At 40.7% G+C, this 20,369-nt stretch overlaps 1 protein-coding gene across 5 annotated transcripts in view; it reads right to left on the bottom strand.

The window, feature by feature from the left end:
* Positions 1-3,273, bottom strand: part of pdzrn3b (PDZ domain containing RING finger 3b) — a 378,976-nt gene extending 375,703 nt beyond the window's left edge. For 4 of the 5 annotated variants that reach the window (XM_061874751.1, XM_061874752.1, XM_061874753.1 and 1 more), the window contains exon 1: positions 2,452-3,273. In XM_061874751.1, the coding sequence (XP_061730735.1) occupies positions 2,452-3,165 (714 nt within the window). In that variant the 5' untranslated portion in view covers positions 3,166-3,273. The remainder of the gene's footprint in view (positions 1-2,451) is intronic. The other variant, XM_061874756.1, reaches the window with a different exon arrangement.
* Between the last annotated feature and the right edge of the window lie 17,096 nt (positions 3,274-20,369).

The raw sequence follows: 20,369 nt of genomic DNA, 5'->3' as shown, positions 1-20,369 counted from the left end.
AGTGTGGTGAAATGTGTCCTCTGCATTTGACCCATCACCCTTGATCACCCTCTGGGAGGTGAGGGGAGCAGTGAGCAGCAGCGGTGGCCACGCCCGGGAATCATTTTTGGTGATTTAACCCCCAAATCCAAGCAGGTAGGTAATGGGTCCCATTTTTATAGTCTTTGGTATGACTTGGCCGGGGTTTGAACTCACAACCTATCGATCTCAGGGCAGATACTCTAACCACTAGGTCACTATGCACACTTGTTTGTATGTGTGTATGTATGTACAGTATGTATGTATATATGTATTTATTTACAGTATGTATGTATACATGTATTTATGTACAGTATGTATGTATATATGTATTTATGTACAGTATGTATGTATATATGTATTTATGTACAGTATGTATGTATATATGTATTTATGTACAGTATGTATGTATATATGTATTTATTTACAGTATGTATGTATACATGTATTTATTTACAGTATGTATGTATACATGTATTTATGTACAGTATGTATGTATATATGTATTTATGTACAGTATGTATGTATATATGTATTTATGTACAGTATGTATGTATATATGTATTTATTTACAGTATGTATGTATATATGTATTTATTTACAGTATGTATGTATATATGTATTTATGTACAGTATGTATGTGTATATGTATTTATTTACAGTACGTATGTATATATGTATTTATTTACAGTATGTATGTATATATGTATTTATTTACAGTATGTATGTATATATGTATTTATGTACAGTATGTATGTATATGTGTATTTATTTACAGTACGTATGTATATGTGTATTTATTTACAGTATGTATGTATATATGTATTTATGTACAGTATGTATATATGTATTTATTTACAGTATGTATGTATATATGTATTTATGTACAGTATGTATGTATCTATGTATGGTAAAAAATGGTAAATGGTTGTACTTGTATAGCGCTTTTGTACCTTTTTTAAGGAGCCCAAAGCGCTTTGATTGTATTTCCACATTCGCCCATTCACACACACATTCACACACTGATGGCAGGAGCTGCCATGCAAGGCGCTAACCAGTTCCTTCAGGAGCAAGGGTGAAGTGTCTTGCCCAAGGAGACAACGGACGTGACTAGGATAGTAGAAGGTGGGGGTTGAACCAGTAACCCTCAGATTGCTGGCAGGGCCACTCTACCAACTTCGCCACGCCGTCCGCCGTATGCACAGTATGTATGTATATATGTATGTATATATGTATGTATGTATGTATTTATGCACAGTATGTATGTATGTAGGTACAGTATGTATGTATGCATGTATGTATGTATGTATGTATGTATGTATGCACAGTATGTATGTACATATGTATGTATGTATATATGTACAGTATGTATGTATGTAGGTACAGTATGTATGTATGCATGTATGTATGTATGTATGTATGTATGTATGTATGTATGTATGTATGCACAGTATGTATGTACATATGTATGTATGTATATATGTACAGTATGTATGTATGTAGGTACAGTATGTATGTATGCATGTATGTATGTATGTATGCACAGTATGTATGTACATATGTATGTATGTATATATGTATGTATGTAAGTACAGTATGTATGCATGTACATACAATGTGTATGTATGTATGTACAGTATGTATGCATGCATGCATGTATGTATGTATGTATGTATCTATGCAAATACATACCGTATGTATGTATGTATGTATCATGCAAATACATACCGTATGTATGTATGTATGTACAGTATGTATGTATGTAGGTACAGTATGTATCTATGCATGCATGTATGTATGCATGTATGTATGTATGTACATACCGTATGTATGTACGTACAGTATGTATGTATGTACAGTATGTATGTATATGAGTATGTATGTATGTATGTATGTATATATGTACAGTATGTATGTATGTAGGTATATATGTATGTATGTATGTTTAGTATTTATGTATGTATGAACATACATTATGTATGTGTGTATGTATGTATGTAAGTATGTATGTATGAACAGTATGTATGTATGTATCTATGTATGTATGTTTATATATATATATGTATGTATTTATGTATGTATCTATGAAGAGTATGTATGTATGTACATAATGTATGTATGCATGTATGTATGTATGTATGAACAGTATGTATGTTTATATGTATGTATGTATGTATCTATGAAGAGTATGTATGTATGTATGTATGTATGTATGTACAGTATGTATGTATGTATGTTTATATGTATGTATGTATGTATCTATGAAGAGTATGTATGTATGTATGTATATATGTACAGTATGTATGTATGTACAGTATGTATGTATGTATATATGTACAGTATGTATGTATGTACAGTATGTATGTATGTATGTATGTATGTATGTGTGTATGTAAGACTGTATAAGTGGGACTTGGCAACTTTCTCGCTTACCTTACAGGAGAAAGTCACAGTTCTGGTGAGAGAATCGATCCTCTCGCTGTACTCTGCGAATTTTTTCTGATACTTCACGGCTGTCATCTGCAGCTCTCCGTGCGCGGCGGAAAGTTGCGCCAGAAGCGCCTTTTCCCTCTTGTTGGCTTCGATGGTCTGCTTCTTGCACTCCCGGTCCAGGCACATGCTTTTGTAGCGCAGCAGGCTGTTGTGCGCCTTCAGGGCGCGCACGCAGCAGTGCGCGCTCAGCCGCCGCTCCCGCTGCGTGAGCGTCAAGCCGCAGCCGCGCTCGCACGTCCCCGCCGGGCGGAAGTCGCACGTCTCCCGCATGTGCGCGTCCAGGTCCCGCGGGCTGAGCGCCGCGTCGCATCCCTGGTGGCCGCACTTGGCCGGCGAGTAGGCGCACATCCCGGCGTGCTCGGCCAGGTGCTGCAGCTTCACCACCGCCGGGCAGCCGCGCGCATGGTTGTCACATTTGATCTCCAGCTTTAGGATGAGGTTTTTGAGCGGCAGGACGTGGTTGAGCTCCTTGGCGGAGACCCGCTGGCATTTGACGGGGCAGCTGCTCTGCCGGACGACCCAAGGCAACACGCAGCCGGAGCAGAAGACGTGGCCGCACGGGGTGGTCAGCGGCTCCTCCAGAACTTTGTTGCACAAATTGCACTTGAAGTCCGGGTCTACTGTTCCATTAAAGCGGTCCAGCTCGTATCCCATGTTTTACCGAGGCCTACCGCGAACTTCTGAGCTCCCCACCCCCGCAGTGTGAGACGGAGCAGTGGGGCGTTCTCAGCTGGTCATTGGAGGAGCGCTCGCACGCCAACTAGTCCTCTGAACGCAACTGATTGACGGACTCTGTGCTGCGTTTAAGTACGGCTCGTAAATTCCAAACTCAAACCGACCATTACTTCAGTACAGGGGTAAAACTTTCCTCATTCATTGATCGATTGAAACTTTTATTAGTAAACTGCACAGTACAGTACATATTCCGTACAATTGACCACTAAATGGTAACACCCCAATAAGTTTTTCAACTTGTTTAAGTCGGGGTCCAAGTTAATCAATTCATGGAAAATTTATCAATCAATCAATGTTTACTTATATAGCCCTAAATCACGAGTGTCTCAAAGGGCTGCACAAGCTACAACATCCTCAACTCAGATCCCACGTCAGAGCAAGGAAAAACTCAACCCAATGGGATGACAATGAGAAACCTTGGAGGGGACTGGTGCAATGGACATCGAGTGGATCTAGCATAATATTATGAGACTCCTGTCCTTAGTAGAACTCTCCGGAAGGAATAAATAAATTACTATCTAATATAATCCAATCTAGTGGATCTAACATAATAATGTGAGAGTCCAGTCCATAGTGGATCTAACATAATATTGTCAGAGTCCAGTCCATAGTGGATCTAACTTAATAATGTGAGAGTCCAGTCTATAGTGGATCTAGCAAAATATTGTGAGAGTCCAGTCCATAGTGGATCTAACATACTAATGTGAGAGTCCAGTCCATAGTGGATCTAACATAATAGTGAGAGTCCTGTCTATAGTTGATCTAGCAAAATAATGTGAGAGTCCAGTCCATAGTGGATCTAACATAATAATGTGAGAGTCCAGTCCATAGTGGATCCAACATAATAGTGAGAGTCCAGTCCATAGTGGATCTAACATAATAATGAGAGAGTCCAGTCCATAGTGGATCTAACATAATAATGTGAGAATCCAGTCCATAGTGGATCTAACATAATAATGTGAGAGTCCAGTCCATAGTGGATCGAACATAATAGTGAGAGTCCAGTCCATAGTGGATCGAACATAATAGTGGGAGTCCAGTCCATAGTGGATCTAACATAATAGTGAGAGTCCAGTCCATAGTGGATCTAACATAATAGTGTGAGAGTCCAGTCTATAGTGGATCTAACATAATAATGTGAGAGTCCAGTCTATAGTGGATCTAACATAATGTGAGAGTCCAGTCCATAGTGGATCTAACAAAATAATGTGAGTGTCCAGTCCATTAGTGGATCTAACATAATATTGTCAGAGTCCAGTCCATAGTGGATCTAACATAATAATGAGAGAGTTCAGTCCATCGTGGATCTAACATAATAGTGTGAGAATCCAGTCTATAGTGGATCTAACATAATAGTGAGAGTCCTGTCCATAGTGGATCTAACATAATAATGTGAGAGTTCAGTCCATCGTGGATCTAACATAATAGTGTGAGAATCCAGTCTATAGTGGATCTAACATAATAGTGAGAGTCCTGTCCATAGTGGATCTAACATAATAATGTGAGAGTCCAGTCCATAGTGGATCTAACATAGTAATGGGAGAGTCCAGTCCATAGTGGATCTAACTTAATAATGTGAGAGTCCAGTCTATAGTGGATCTAACATAATAATGTGAGAGTCCAGTCCATAGTGGATCTAGCATAATAATGTGAGAGTAAAGTCCCTGGTGGATCTAACATAATAGTGAGAGTTCAGTCTATAGTGGATCTAACATAATAGTGAGAGTCCAGTCCATAGTGGATCTAACATAATAATGGGAGAGTCCAGTCCATAGTGGATCTAACCTAATAATGTGAGAGTCCAGTCTATAGTGGATCTAACATAATAATGTGAGAGTCCAGTCCATAGTGGATCTAACATAATAATGTGAGAGTCCAGTCCATAGTGGATCTAACATAATAATGGGAGAGTCCAGTCCATTAGTGGATCTAACATAATATTGTCAGAGTCCAGTCCATAGTGGATCTAACATAATAATGAGAGAGTCCCGTCCATAGTGGATCTAACATAATAGTGAGAGTCCAGTCCATAGTGGATCTAACATAATAATGAGAGAGTCCAGTCCATAGTGGATCTAACATAATAATGAGAGAGTCCAGTCCATAGTGGATCTAACATAATAGTGAGAGTCCAGTCCATAGTGGATCTAACATAATAATGAGAGAGTTCAGTCCATCGTGGATCTAACATAATAGTGTGAGAATCCAGTCTATAGTGGATCTAACATAATAGTGAGAGTCCTGTCCATAGTGGATCTAACATAATAGTGAGAGTCCTGTCCATAGTGGATCTAACATAATAATGTGAGAGTCCAGTCCATAGTGGATCTAACATAATAATGAGAGTTCAGTCCATCGTGGATCTAACATAATAGTGTGAGAATCCAGTCTATAGTGGATCTAACATAATAGTGAGAGTCCTGTCCATAGTGGATCTAACATAATAATGTGAGAGTCCAGTCCATAGTGGATCTAACATAGTAATGGGAGAGTCCAGTCCATAGTGGATCTAACTTAATAATGTGAGAGTCCAGTCTATAGTGGATCTAACATAATAATGTGAGAGTCCAGTCCATAGTGGATCTAACATAATAATGTGAGAGTCCAGTCCATAGTGGATCTAGCATAATAATGTGAGAGTAAAGTCCCTGGTGGATCTAACATAATAGTGAGAGTTCAGTCTATAGTGGATCTAACATAATAGTGAGAGTCCAGTCCATAGTGGATCTAACATAATAATGGGAGAGTCCAGTCCATAGTGGATCTAACCTAATAATGTGAGAGTCCAGTCTATAGTGGATCTAACATAATAATGTGAGAGTCCAGTCCATAGTGGATCTAACATAATAATGTGAGAGTCCAGTCCATAGTGGATCTAACATAATAATGGGAGAGTCCAGTCCATTAGTGGATCTAACATAATATTGTCAGAGTCCAGTCCATAGTGGATCTAACATAATAATGAGAGAGTCCCGTCCATAGTGGATCTAACATAATAGTGAGAGTCCAGTCCATAGTGGATCTAACATAATAATGAGAGAGTCCAGTCCATAGTGGATCTAACATAATAATGAGAGAGTCCAGTCCATAGTGGATCTAACATAATAGTGAGAGTCCAGTCCATAGTGGATCTAACATAATAGTGAGAGTCCAGTCCATAGTGGATCTAACATAATAGTGAGAGTCCAGTCCATAGTGGATCTAACATAATAGTGAGAGTCCAGTCCATAGTGGATCTAACATACTAGTGAGAGTCCAGTCCATAGTGGATCTAACATAATAGTGAGAGTCCAGTCCATAGTGGATCTAACTTAATAATGTGAGAGTCCAGTCTATAGTGGATCTAACATAATAGTGAGAGTCCAGTCCATAGTGGATCTAACTTAATAATGTGAGAGTCCAGTCCATAGTGGATCTAACATAATAGTGAGAGTCCAGTCCATAGTGGATCTAACTTAATAATGTGAGAGTCCAGTCCATAGTGGATCTAACATAATAATGTGAGAGTCCAGTCCATAGTGGATCTAACATAATAATGAGAGAGTCCAGTCCATAGTGGATCTAACATAATAATGTGAGAGTCCAGTCCATAGTGGATCTAGCAAAATATTGTGAGAGTAAAGTCCCTGGTGGATCTAACATAATAATGTGAGAGTCCAGTCCATAGTGGATCTAGCATAATATTGTGAGAGTCCAGTCCATAGTGGATCTAACATAATAATGTGAGAGTCCAGTGCATAGTGGATCTAGGATATTAATGTTAGAGTCCAGTCTATAGTGGATTTAGCAAAATATTGCGAGAGTCCAGTCCATATTGGATCTAACATAATAATGAGAGAGTCCAGTCCATAGTGGATCTAACATAATAATGAGAGAGTCCAGTCCATAGTGGATCTAACATAATAATGTGAGAGTCCAGTCCATAGTGGATCTAACAATAATGTGAGAGTCCATTCTATAGTGGATTCAACATAATAGTGAGAGTCCAGTCCATAGTGGATCTAACATAATAATGTGAGAATATGCAACACTCTGTACAGAGGCGTTTATAAAAAGTCATTAATTTTACTTTTTGAAACCAATAATTTCCAATGCTATATTTTAAAGCATTGATGTCCGATATCATTTATTTTTTTCAATTTGTCGCACTTTTATCATTTCATCATTTTTATCTTGCAATTTTACTTTTTATTCGAACCCTTTTACTGTATTGTTTTTGCACTATCTTGTTACGCTCATTCATTTTTAGTTTTTTGTTTTTTTGCTCTATGCTTTTTAACCTGTAAAGCACTTTGGTCCAATTAAAAAAAAAATTGTAAACCTGCTATATATAAATAAAGTTGCCTTGCCATGCCTTGGCTTTTGCCTTGGTTTTTATTTTTATTTTCTTCCCATGTTTTGCAATTTTTGTAGACTTTCGCTGTCAGGCTTGCCACTGACAGTTTGTTTGAGTTTTATTTTTCTCCTCTGTGTGTTTAGTATTTCCTGTCCTTCGTTCCTGTCAGCACTCTTATTTTGGTTCAGTTTCCTGTTTGTCTCCCTGGGTGCTTTGTTTCCCCTCAGCCGCGGCTGATTGGCACCTGGCCACACCTGGTGTCAATCAACCCTCTCAGATTTTACCTGCTTTGTTCCTCCAGTCAGTGCTGGATTATGGATTTGCCGATGTCACTTCTTGTCGCTCTTGTGATGTATTATCGCTCCTGTCGTGTCGCACCTTGTCTTGTCTATGCAGCGTTGCGGTAAACTATGCTTGATTTCGGTTTTTAGATTACTGCCTTTTGTTCCCTGCTTCCAAGTTTGTTTTTATATTACATGTATGACTTCTGTTTCCTGCTCGATTCTTGCTAGCTCCCATGCTAGCTCCCTTAGTTTGTTATCTGCCTCGTGCGCGCTTTGTGTTAGTACCCTTTTGTTTGTTCTTCTTCTATTATTTAATTTATATCATGTTATTTTTATTCAATGCCTGCCTCCTTCTCTGCATCTTGGGGTTGATCACCAACTAACTGACAGTCGCAGTGATACTGGAGTTGCTTTTAATTTCATTGTACCTGTGTATAGTGACAATAAAATAGATTATATTCTATTATTACATCCACAAGACTAAAGGGGGAGCTGTTGGCCGTGGTCCACCATTCTGGAAAAGGCTGCCAGAGGTACACATCCTGTCCGGCGGTCCTCATTAAATCTTCCCCTTTCCAGGGCTACATTTTGGGGGCAACACTGGGATTTGAACCAGGGTGGATCGCACTTGAGAGGAAGTTGGAAGGGGTGGGGTTAGTCATTTTGCAATGCAGTCTGCTGAAAATGATGGAAAGTGCCATTCAACGTAGCATCCGACGCTGCGGTCAAAGTCGGAACTGCAGACAAAACAGGTTTTGAGACATTCAATCCTCGACTAAAGTTGATAGTGCACCCCCAAAATTTGTCACGTTTCATGTGTCAGGTAAACCGCGACGAATGGGGCCAAATGACTCCCCTTCCTACTGTATGTGTATCTGCTTAGCAATTCGGCTTTAAAATAAGAAGGTAAAGTGAGATTGGCCTAAAATGGCTAATTGCATCATGTCACACAAGAATTTGATAGGATACCACTAGAACTACAAAAAAAACCCCACAAAAAAAACCCCGGAAAAATTACACTGACTAAATATTTGACAAGATCACATGACAGTTCCTACAACATGGCGAGTATCCAGACATGCAGGTGTCAACACACATTTTTCGGGGGCACTTGGACAGACACCAGGAACAGGACTTTCAAGTTTCAGCACACTTTGCGTGCGGAGAAATGCAGGTAAAAGCTGAAAAAATAAAAAAAATGTCCTGTTTGCTTTGAAAAGGCTATTAAACCGGTACATTTCCACAACACAGCAACTTTCAAGTGAAGCACAAGCCTCTTTTTGTTTTCATTTTTGTCTTTCTTTTTGTACCGACTCATATTGTCGCTTGGAGACCTATTTTTCCGCTCCGCCTGCATTCAACAAAAAGCGCAGTGAACAAGGAGTGAGGAAAAATAACTAAGGATGCACACTTAAGGTGTTGCAGAAACAGAAATTGCATACAGAAGATGTGGAGAAGTAACAGTAAAAACTCCACGGCAACGACGGGACTGAGTCAGAGAGAAAGAGAAGCGTGAGTGGAGCCAAAGCAGTGGAAACGTACACGGCGGGACGGATGAACCATCAGGAATTGACTGGCATCCTGTGACTAGAAACCAGGCACTGCAACAGAAGGAAGATCAATCGATGTTTACTCACATAGCCCTAAATCACGAGTGTCTCAAAGGGCTGCACAAGCCACAACGACATCAGGGCAAGGAAAAACTCAACCCAATGGGACAATGAGAAACTTCGGTGCAATGGACGTCAAGTGGATCTAGCATAATATTGTGAGAGTCCAGTCCATAGTGGATCGAACATAATAGCGAGAGTCCAGTCCATAGAGGATCGAACATAATAGGAAGAGTCCAGTCCATAGAGGATCTAACATAATAGTGAGAGTCCAGTCCATAGTGGATCGAACATAATAGTGAGAGTCCAGTCCATAGTGGATCGAACATAATAGTGAGAGTCCAGTCCATAGTGGATCTAATATAATAGTGAGAGTCCAGTCCATAGTGGATCTAACATAATAGTGAGAGTCCAGTCCATAGTGGATCTAACATAATAGTGAGAGTCCAGTCCATAGTGGATCTAACATAATAGTGTGAGAGTCCAGTCCATAGTGGATCTAACATAATAGTGAGAGTCCAGTCCATAGTGGATCGAACATAATAGGGAGAGTCCAGTCCATAGTGGATCGAACATAATAATGAGAGTCCAGTCCATAGAGGATCGAACATAATAGTGAGATTCCAGTCCATAGTGGATCGAACATAATAGTGAGAGTCCAGTCCATAGTGGATCTAACATAATAGTGTGAGAGTCCAGTCCATAGTGGATCGAACATAATAGTGAGAGTCCAGTCCATAGTGGATCGAACATAATAGTGAGAGTCCAGTCCATAGTGGATCGAACATAATAGTGAGAGTCCAGTCCATAGTGGATCGAACATAATAGTGAGAGTCCAGTCCATAGTGGATCTAACATAATAGTGTGAGAGTCCAGTCCATAGTGGATCTAACATAATAGTGTGAGAGTCCAGTCCATAGAGGATCGAACATAATAGTGTGAGAGTCCAGTCCATAGAGGATCGAACATAATAGTGAGAGTCCAGTCCATAGTGGATCGAACATAATAGTGAGAGTCCAGTCCATAGTGGATCGAACATAATAGTGAGAGTCCAGTCCATAGTGGATCGAACATAATAGTGAGAGTCCAGTCCATAGTGGATCGAACATAATAGTGAGAGTCCAGTCCATAGTGGATCGAACATAATAGTGAGAGTCCAGTCCATAGTGGATCGAACATAATAGTGAGAGTCCAGTCCATAGTGGATCGAACATAATAGTGAGAGTCCAGTCCATAGTGGATCGAACATAATAGTGAGAGTCCAGTCCATAGTGGATCCAACATAATAGTGAGAGTCCAGTCCATAGTGGATCGAACATAATAGTGAGAGTCCAGTCCATAGTGGATCGAACATAATAGTAAGAGTCCAGTCCATAGTGGATCGAACATAATAGTGAGAGTCCAGTCCATAGTGGATCTAACATAATAGTGAGAGTCCAGTCCATAGTGGATCGAACATAATAGTGAGAGTCCAGTCCATAGTGGATCGAACATAATAGTGAGAGTCCAGTCCATAGTGGATCGAACATAATAGTGAGAGTCCAGTCCATAGTGGATCTAACATAATAGTGAGAGTCCAGTCCATAGTGGATCTAACATAATAGTGAGAATCCAGTCCATGGTGGATCGAACATAATAGTGAGAGTCCAGTCCATGGTGGATCGAACATAATAGTGAGAGTCCAGTCCATAGTGGATCTAACATAATAGTGAGAGTCCAGTCCATAGTGGATCGAACATAATAGTGAGAGTCCAGTCCATAGTGGATCGAACATAATAGTGAGAGTCCAGTCCATAGTGGATCTAACATAATAGTGAGAGTCCAGTCCATAGTGGATCGAACATAATAGTGAGAGTCCAGTCCATAGTGGATCGAACATAATAGTGAGAGTCCAGTCCATAGTGGATCGAACATAATAGTGAGAGTCCAGTCCATAGTGGATCGAACATAATAGTGAGAGTCCAGTCCATAGTGGATCTAACATAATAGTGAGAGTCCAGTCCATAGTGGATCGAACATAATAGTGAGAGTCCAGTCCATAGTGGATCGAACATAATAGTGAGAGTCCAGTCCATAGTGGATCTAACATAATAGTGAGAATCCAGTCCATGGTGGATCGAACATAATAGTGAGAGTCCAGTCCATGGTGGATCGAACATAATAGTGAGAGTCCAGTCCATAGTGGATCGAACATAATAGTGGGAGTCCAGTCCATAGTGGATCGAACATAATAGTGGGAGTCCAGTCCATGGTGGATCGAACATAATAGTGAGAGTCCAGTCCATAGTGGATCGCACATAATAGTGAGAGTCCAGTCCATAGTGGATCTAACATAATAGTGTGAGAGTCCAGTCCATAGTGGATCTAACATAATAGTGAGAGTCCAGTCCATAGTGGATCTAACATAATAGTGAGAGTCCAGTCCATAGTGGATCGAACATAATAGTGAGAGTCCAGTCCATAGTGGATCGAACATAATAGTGAGAGTCCAGTCCATAGTGGATCTAACATAATAGTGTGAGTCCAGTCCATAGTGGATCTAACATAATAGTGAGAGTCCAGTCCATAGTGGATCTAACATAATAGTGAGAGTCCAGTCCATAGTGGATCTAACATAATAGTGAGAGTCCAGTCCATAGTGGATCGAACATAATAGTGAGAGTCCAGTCCATAGTGGATCTAACATAATAGTGTGAGAGTTCAGTCCATAGTGGATCTAACATAATAGTGAGAGTCCAGTCCATAGTGGATCTAACATAATAGTGAGAGTCCAGTCCATAGTGGATCGAACATAATAGTGAGAGTCCAGTCCATAGTGGATCTAACATAATAGTGTGAGAGTCCAGTCCATAGTGGATCTAACATAATAGTGTGAGAGTCCAGTCCATAGTGGATCTAACATAATAGTGAGAGTCCAGTCCATAGTGGATCTAACATAATAGTGAGAGTCCAGTCCATAGTGGATCGAACATAATAGTGAGAGTCCAGTCCATAGTGGATCGAACATAATAGTGAGAGTCCAGTCCATAGTGGATGTAACATAATAGTGAGAGTCCAGTCCATAGAGGATCGAACATAATAGTGAGAGTCCAGTCCATAGTGGATCTAACATAATAGTGAGAGTCCAGTCCATAGTGGATCGAACATAATAGTGAGAGTCCAGTCCATAGTGGATCGAACATAATAGTGAGAGTCCAGTCCATAGTGGATGTAACATAATAGTGAGAGTCCAGTCCATAGAGGATCGAACATAATAGTGAGAGTCCAGTCCATAGTGGATCTAACATAATAGTGAGAGTCCAGTCCATAGTGGATCGAACATAATAGTGAGAGTCCAGTCCATAGTGGATCGAACATAATAGTGAGAGTCCAGTCCATAGTGGATCTAACATAATAGTGAGTGTCCAGTCCATAGTGGATCGAACATAATAGTGAGAGTCCAGTCCATAGTGGATCTAACATAATAGTGAGAGTCCAGTCCATAGTGGATCGAACATAATAGTGAGAGTCCAGTCCATAGTGGATCGAACATAATAGTGAGAGTCCAGTCCATAGTGGATCGAACATAATAGTGAGAGTCCAGTCCATATTGGATCGAACATAATAGTGAGAGTCCAGTCCATAGTGGATCGAACATAATAGTGAGAGTCCAGTCCATAGTGGATCTAACATAATAGTGTGAGAGTCCAGTCCATAGTGGATCTAACATAATAGTGAGAGTCCAGTCCATAGTGGATCTAACATAATAGTGAGAGTCCAGTCCATAGTGGATCTAACATTAGAGTGAGAGTCCAGTCCATAGTGGATCGAACATAATAGTGAGAGTCCAGTCCATAGTGGATCGAACATAATAGTGAGAGTCCAGTCCATAGTGGATCGAACATAATAGTGAGAGTCCAGTCCATAGTGGATCGAACATAATAGTGAGAGTCCAGTCCATAGTGGATCGAACATAATAGTGAGAGTCCAGTCCATAGTGGATCGAACATAATAGTGAGAGTCCAGTCCATAGTGGATCGAACATAATAGTGAGAGTCCAGTCCATAGTGGATCGAACATAATAGTGAGAGTCCTGTCCATAGTGGATCTAACATAATAGTGTGAGAGTCCAGTCCATAGTGGATCGAACATAATAGTGAGAGTCCAGTCCATAGTGGATCGAACATAATAGTGAGAGTCCAGTCCATAGTGGATCTAACATAATAGTGTGAGAGTCCAGTCCATAGTGGATCGAACATAATAGTGAGAGTCCAGTCCATAGTGGATCGAACATAATAGTGAGAGTCCAGTCCATAGTGGATCGAACATAATAGTGAGAGTCCAGTCCATAGTGGATCGAACATAATAGTGAGAGTCCAGTCCATATTGGATCGAACATAATAGTGAGAGTCCAGTCCATAGTGGATCGAACATAATAGTGTGAGAGTCCAGTCCATAGTGGATCTAACATAATAGTGAGAGTCCAGTCCATAGTGGATCTAACATAATAGTGAGAGTCCAGTCCATAGTGGATCTAACATAATAGTGAGAGTCCAGTCCATAGTGGATCGAACATAATAGTGAGAGTCCAGTCCATAGTGGATCGAACATAATAGTGAGAGTCCAGTCCATAGTGGATCGAACATAATAGTGAGAGTCCAGTCCATAGTGGATCGAACATAATAGTGAGAGTCCAGTCCATAGTGGATCGAACATAATAGTGAGAGTCCAGTCCATAGTGGATCGAACATAATAGTGAGAGTCCAGTCCATAGTGGATCGAACATAATAGTGAGAGTCCAGTCCATAGTGGATCGAACATAATAGTGAGAGTCCAGTCCATAGTGGATCGAACATAATAGTGAGAGTCCAGTCCATAGTGGATCGAACATAATAGTGAGAGTCCAGTCCATAGTGGATCGAACATAATAGTGAGAGTCCAGTCCATAGTGGATCGAACATAATAGTGAGAGTCCAGTCCATAGTGGATCTAACATAATAGTGTGAGAGTCCAGTCCATAGAGGATCGAACATAATAGTGAGAGTCCAGTCCATAGTGGATCTAACATAATAGTGAGAGTCCAGTCCATAGTGGATCGAACATAATAGTGAAAGTCCAGTCCATAGAGGATCGAACATAATAGTGAGAGTCCAGTCCATAGTGGATCTAACATAATAGTGAGAGTCCAGTCCATAGTGGATCGAACATAATAGTGAGAGTCCAGTCCATTGTGGATCGAACATAATAGTGAGAGTCCAGTCCATAGTGGATCGAACATAATAGTGAGAGTCCAGTCCATGGTGGATCGAACATAATAGTGAGAGTCCAGTCCATGGTGGATCGAACATAATAGTGAGAGTCCAGTCCATAGTGGATCGAACATAATAGTGGGAGTCCAGTCCATAGTGGATCGAACATAATAGTGGGAGTCCAGTCCATGGTGGATCGAACATAATAGTGAGAGTCCAGTCCATAGTGGATCGCACATAATAGTGAGAGTCCAGTCCATAGTGGATCTAACATAATAGTGTGAGAGTCCAGTCCATAGTGGATCTAACATAATAGTGAGAGTCCAGTCCATAGTGGATCTAACATAATAGTGAGAGTCCAGTCCATAGTGGATCGAACATAATAGTGAGAGTCCAGTCCATAGTGGATCGAACATAATAGTGAGAGTCCAGTCCATAGTGGATCTAACATAATAGTGAGAGTCCAGTCCATAGTGGATCAAACATAATAGTGAGAGTCCAGTCCATAGTGGATCGAACATAATAGTGAGAGTCCAGTCCATAGTGGATCGAACATAATAGTGAGAGTCCAGTCCATATTGGATCGAACATAATAGTGAGAGTCCAGTCCATAGTGGATCGAACATAATAGTGAGAGTCCAGTCCATAGTGGATCTAACATAATAGTGTGAGAGTCCAGTCCATAGTGGATCTAACATAATAGTGAGAGTCCAGTCCATAGTGGATCTAACATAATAGTGAGAGTCCAGTCCATAGTGGATCTAACATAATAGTGAGAGTCCAGTCCATAGTGGATCGAACATAATAGTGAGAGTCCAGTCCATAGTGGATCGAACATAATAGTGAGAGTCCAGTCCATAGTGGATCGAACATAATAGTGAGAGTCCAGTCCATAGTGGATCGAACATAATAGTGAGAGTCCAGTCCATAGTGGATCGAACATAATAGTGAGAGTCCAGTCCATAGTGGATCGAACATAATAGTGAGAGTCCAGTCCATAGTGGATCGAACATAATAGTGAGAGTCCAGTCCATAGTGGATCGAACATAATAGTGAGAGTCCAGTCCATAGTGGATCTAACATAATAGTGTGAGAGTCCAGTCTATAGTGGATCTAACATAATAATGTGAGAGTCCAGTCCATAGTGGATCGAACATAATAGTGAGAGTCCAGTCCATAGTGGATCGAACATAATAGTGAGAGTCCAGTCCATATTGGATCGAACATAATAGTGAGAGTCCAGTCCATAGTGGATCGAACATAATAGTGAGAGTCCAGTCCATAGTGGATCTAACATAATAGTGTGAGAGTCCAGTCCATAGTGGATCTAACATAATAGTGAGAGTCCAGTCCATAGTGGATCTAACATAATAGTGAGAGTCCAGTCCATAGTGGATCTAACATAATAGTGAGAGTCCAGTCCATAGTGGATCGAACATAATAGTGAGAGTCCAGTCCATAGTGGATCGAACATAATAGTGAGAGTCCAGTCCATAGTGGATCGAACATAATAGTGAGAGTCCAGTCCATAGTGGATCGAACATAATAGTGAGAGTCCAGTCCATAGTGGATCGAACATAATAGTGAGAGTCCAGTCCATAGTGGATCGAACATAATAGTGAGAGTCCAGTCCATAGTGGATCGAACATAATAGTGAGAGTCCAGTCCATAGTGGATCGAACATAATAGTGAGAGTCCAGTCCATAGTGGATCGAACATAATAGTGAGAGTCCAGTCCATAGTGGATCGAACATAATAGTGAGAGTCCAGTCCATAGTGGATCTAACATAATAGTGTGAGAGTCCAGTCCATAGTGGATCGAACATAATAGTGAGAGTCCAGTCCATAGTGGATCGAACATAATAGTGAGAGTCCAGTCCATAGTGGATCGAACATAATAGTGAGAATCCAGTCCATAGTGGATCGAACATAATAGTGAGAGTCCAGTCCATATTGGATCGAACATAATAGTGAGAGTCCAGTCCATAGTGGATCGAACATAATAGTGTGAGAGTCCAGTCCATAGTGGATCTAACATAATAGTGTGAGAGTCCAGTCCATAGTGGATCTAACATAATAGTGAGAGTCCAGTCCATAGTGGATCTAACATAATAGTGAGAGTCCAGTCCATAGTGGATCTAACATAATAGTGAGAGTCCAGTCCATAGTGGATCTAACATAATAGTGAGAGTCCAGTCCATAGTGGATCGAACATAATAGTGAGAGTCCAGTCCATAGTGGATCGAACATAATAGTGAGAGTCCAGTCCATAGTGGATCTAACATAATAGTGAGAGTCCAGTCCATAGTGGATCGAACATAATAGTGAGAGTCCAGTCCATAGTGGATCGAACATAATAGTGAGAGTCCAGTCCATAGTGGATCGAACATAATAGTGAGAGTCCAGTCCATAGTGGATCGAACATAATAGTGAGAGTCCAGTCCATAGTGGATCTAACATAATAGTGAGAGTCCAGTCCATAGTGGATCGAACATAATAGTGAGAGTCCAGTCCATAGTGGATCGAACATAATAGTGAGAGTCCAGTCCATAGTGGATCGAACATAATAGTGAGAGTCCAGTCCATAGTGGATCGAACATAATAGTGAGAGTCCAGTCCATAGTGGATCGAACATAATAGTGAGAGTCCAGTCCATAGTGGATCTAACATAATAGTGTGAGAGTCCAGTCCATAGAGGATCGAACATAATAGTGAGAGTCCAGTCCATAGTGGATCTAACATAATAGTGAGAGTCCAGTCCATAGTGGATCGAACATAATAGTGAGAGTCCAGTCCATAGTGGATCGAACATAATTGTGAGAGTCCAGTCCATAGTGGATCTAACATAATAGTGAGAGTCCAGTCCATAGTGGATCTAACATAATAGTGTGAGAGTCCAGTCCATAGTGGATCTAACATAATAGTGAGAGTCCAGTCCATAGTGGATCGAACATAATAGGGAGAGTCCAGTCCATAGTGGATCGAACATAATAATGAGAGTCCAGTCCATAGAGGATCGAACATAATAGTGAGATTCCAGTCCATAGTGGATCGAACATAATAGTGAGAGTCCAGTCCATAGTGGATCTAACATAATAGTGTGAGAGTCCAGTCCATAGTGGATCTAACATAATAGTGAGAGTCCATTCCATAGTGGATCTAACATAATAGTGAGAGTCCAGTCCATAGTGGATCGAACATAATAGTGAGAGTCCAGTCCATAGTGGATCGAACATAATAGTGAGAGTCCAGTCCATAGTGGATCTAACATAATAGTGTGAGAGTCCAGTCCATAGTGGATCGAACATAATAGTGAGAGTCCAGTCCATAGTGGATCTAACATAATAGTGTGAGAGTCCAGTCCATAGAGGATCGAACATAATAGTGAGAGTCCAGTCCATAGTGGATCTAACATAATAGTGAGAGTCCAGTCCATAGTGGATCGAACATAATAGTGAGAGTCCAGTCCATAGTGGATCGAACATAATAGTGAGAGTCCAGTCCATAGTGGATCGAACATAATAGTGAGAGTCCAGTCCATAGTGGATCGAACATAATAGTGAGAGTCCAGTCCATAGTGGATCGAACATAATAGTGAGAGTCCAGTCCATAGTGGATCGAACATAATAGTGAGAGTCCAGTCCATAGTGGATCGAACATAATAGTGAGAGTCCAGTCCATAGTGGATCGAACATAATAGTGAGAGTCCAGTCCATAGTGGATCCAACATAATAGTGAGAGTCCAGTCCATAGTGGATCGAACATAATAGTGAGAGTCCAGTCCATAGTGGATCGAACATAATAGTAAGAGTCCAGTCCATAGTGGATCGAACATAATAGTGAGAGTCCAGTCCATAGTGGATCTAACATAATAGTGAGAGTCCAGTCCATAGTGGATCGAACATAATAGTGAGAGTCCAGTCCATAGTGGATCGAACATAATAGTGAGAGTCCAGTCCATAGTGGATCGAACATAATAGTGAGAGTCCAGTCCATAGTGGATCTAACATAATAGTGAGAGTCCAGTCCATAGTGGATCTAACATAATAGTGAGAATCCAGTCCATGGTGGATCGAACATAATAGTGAGAGTCCAGTCCATGGTGGATCGAACATAATAGTGAGAGTCCAGTCCATAGTGGATCTAACATAATAGTGAGAGTCCAGTCCATAGTGGATCGAACATAATAGTGAGAGTCCAGTCCATAGTGGATCGAACATAATAGTGAGAGTCCAGTCCATAGTGGATCTAACATAATAGTGAGAGTCCAGTCCATAGTGGATCGAACATAATAGTGAGAGTCCAGTCCATAGTGGATCGAACATAATAGTGAGAGTCCAGTCCATAGTGGATCGAACATAATAGTGAGAGTCCAGTCCATAGTGGATCGAACATAATAGTGAGAGTCCAGTCCATAGTGGATCTAACATAATAGTGAGAGTCCAGTCCATAGTGGATCGAACATAATAGTGAGAGTCCAGTCCATAGTGGATCGAACATAATAGTGAGAGTCCAGTCCATAGTGGATCTAACATAATAGTGAGAATCCAGTCCATGGTGGATCGAACATAATAGTGAGAGTCCAGTCCATGGTGGATCGAACATAATAGTGAGAGTCCAGTCCATAGTGGATCGAACATAATAGTGGGAGTCCAGTCCATAGTGGATCGAACATAATAGTGGGAGTCCAGTCCATGGTGGATCGAACATAATAGTGAGAGTCCAGTCCATAGTGGATCGCACATAATAGTGAGAGTCCAGTCCATAGTGGATCTAACATAATAGTGTGAGAGTCCAGTCCATAGTGGATCTAACATAATAGTGAGAGTCCAGTCCATAGTGGATCTAACATAATAGTGAGAGTCCAGTCCATAGTGGATCGAACATAATAGTGAGAGTCCAGTCCATAGTGGATCGAACATAATAGTGAGAGTCCAGTCCATAGTGGATCTAACATAATAGTGTGAGTCCAGTCCATAGTGGATCTAACATAATAGTGAGAGTCCAGTCCATAGTGGATCTAACATAATAGTGAGAGTCCAGTCCATAGTGGATCTAACATAATAGTGAGAGTCCAGTCCATAGTGGATCGAACATAATAGTGAGAGTCCAGTCCATAGTGGATCTAACATAATAGTGTGAGAGTTCAGTCCATAGTGGATCTAACATAATAGTGAGAGTCCAGTCCATAGTGGATCTAACATAATAGTGAGAGTCCAGTCCATAGTGGATCGAACATAATAGTGAGAGTCCAGTCCATAGTGGATCTAACATAATAGTGTGAGAGTCCAGTCCATAGTGGATCTAACATAATAGTGTGAGAGTCCAGTCCATAGTGGATCTAACATAATAGTGAGAGTCCAGTCCATAGTGGATCTAACATAATAGTGAGAGTCCAGTCCATAGTGGATCGAACATAATAGTGAGAGTCCAGTCCATAGTGGATCGAACATAATAGTGAGAGTCCAGTCCATAGTGGATGTAACATAATAGTGAGAGTCCAGTCCATAGAGGATCGAACATAATAGTGAGAGTCCAGTCCATAGTGGATCTAACATAATAGTGAGAGTCCAGTCCATAGTGGATCGAACATAATAGTGAGAGTCCAGTCCATATTGGATCGAACATAATAGTGAGAGTCCAGTCCATAGTGGATGTAACATAA

Source organism: Nerophis ophidion, linkage group LG16 (genome assembly GCF_033978795.1).
Source record: "Nerophis ophidion isolate RoL-2023_Sa linkage group LG16, RoL_Noph_v1.0, whole genome shotgun sequence".
Taxonomy (NCBI): Eukaryota; Metazoa; Chordata; class Actinopteri; order Syngnathiformes; family Syngnathidae; genus Nerophis; species Nerophis ophidion.
The sequence above is the reverse complement of the archived record's forward strand: the minus strand, read 5'-3'. Positions and strand labels throughout refer to the sequence as shown.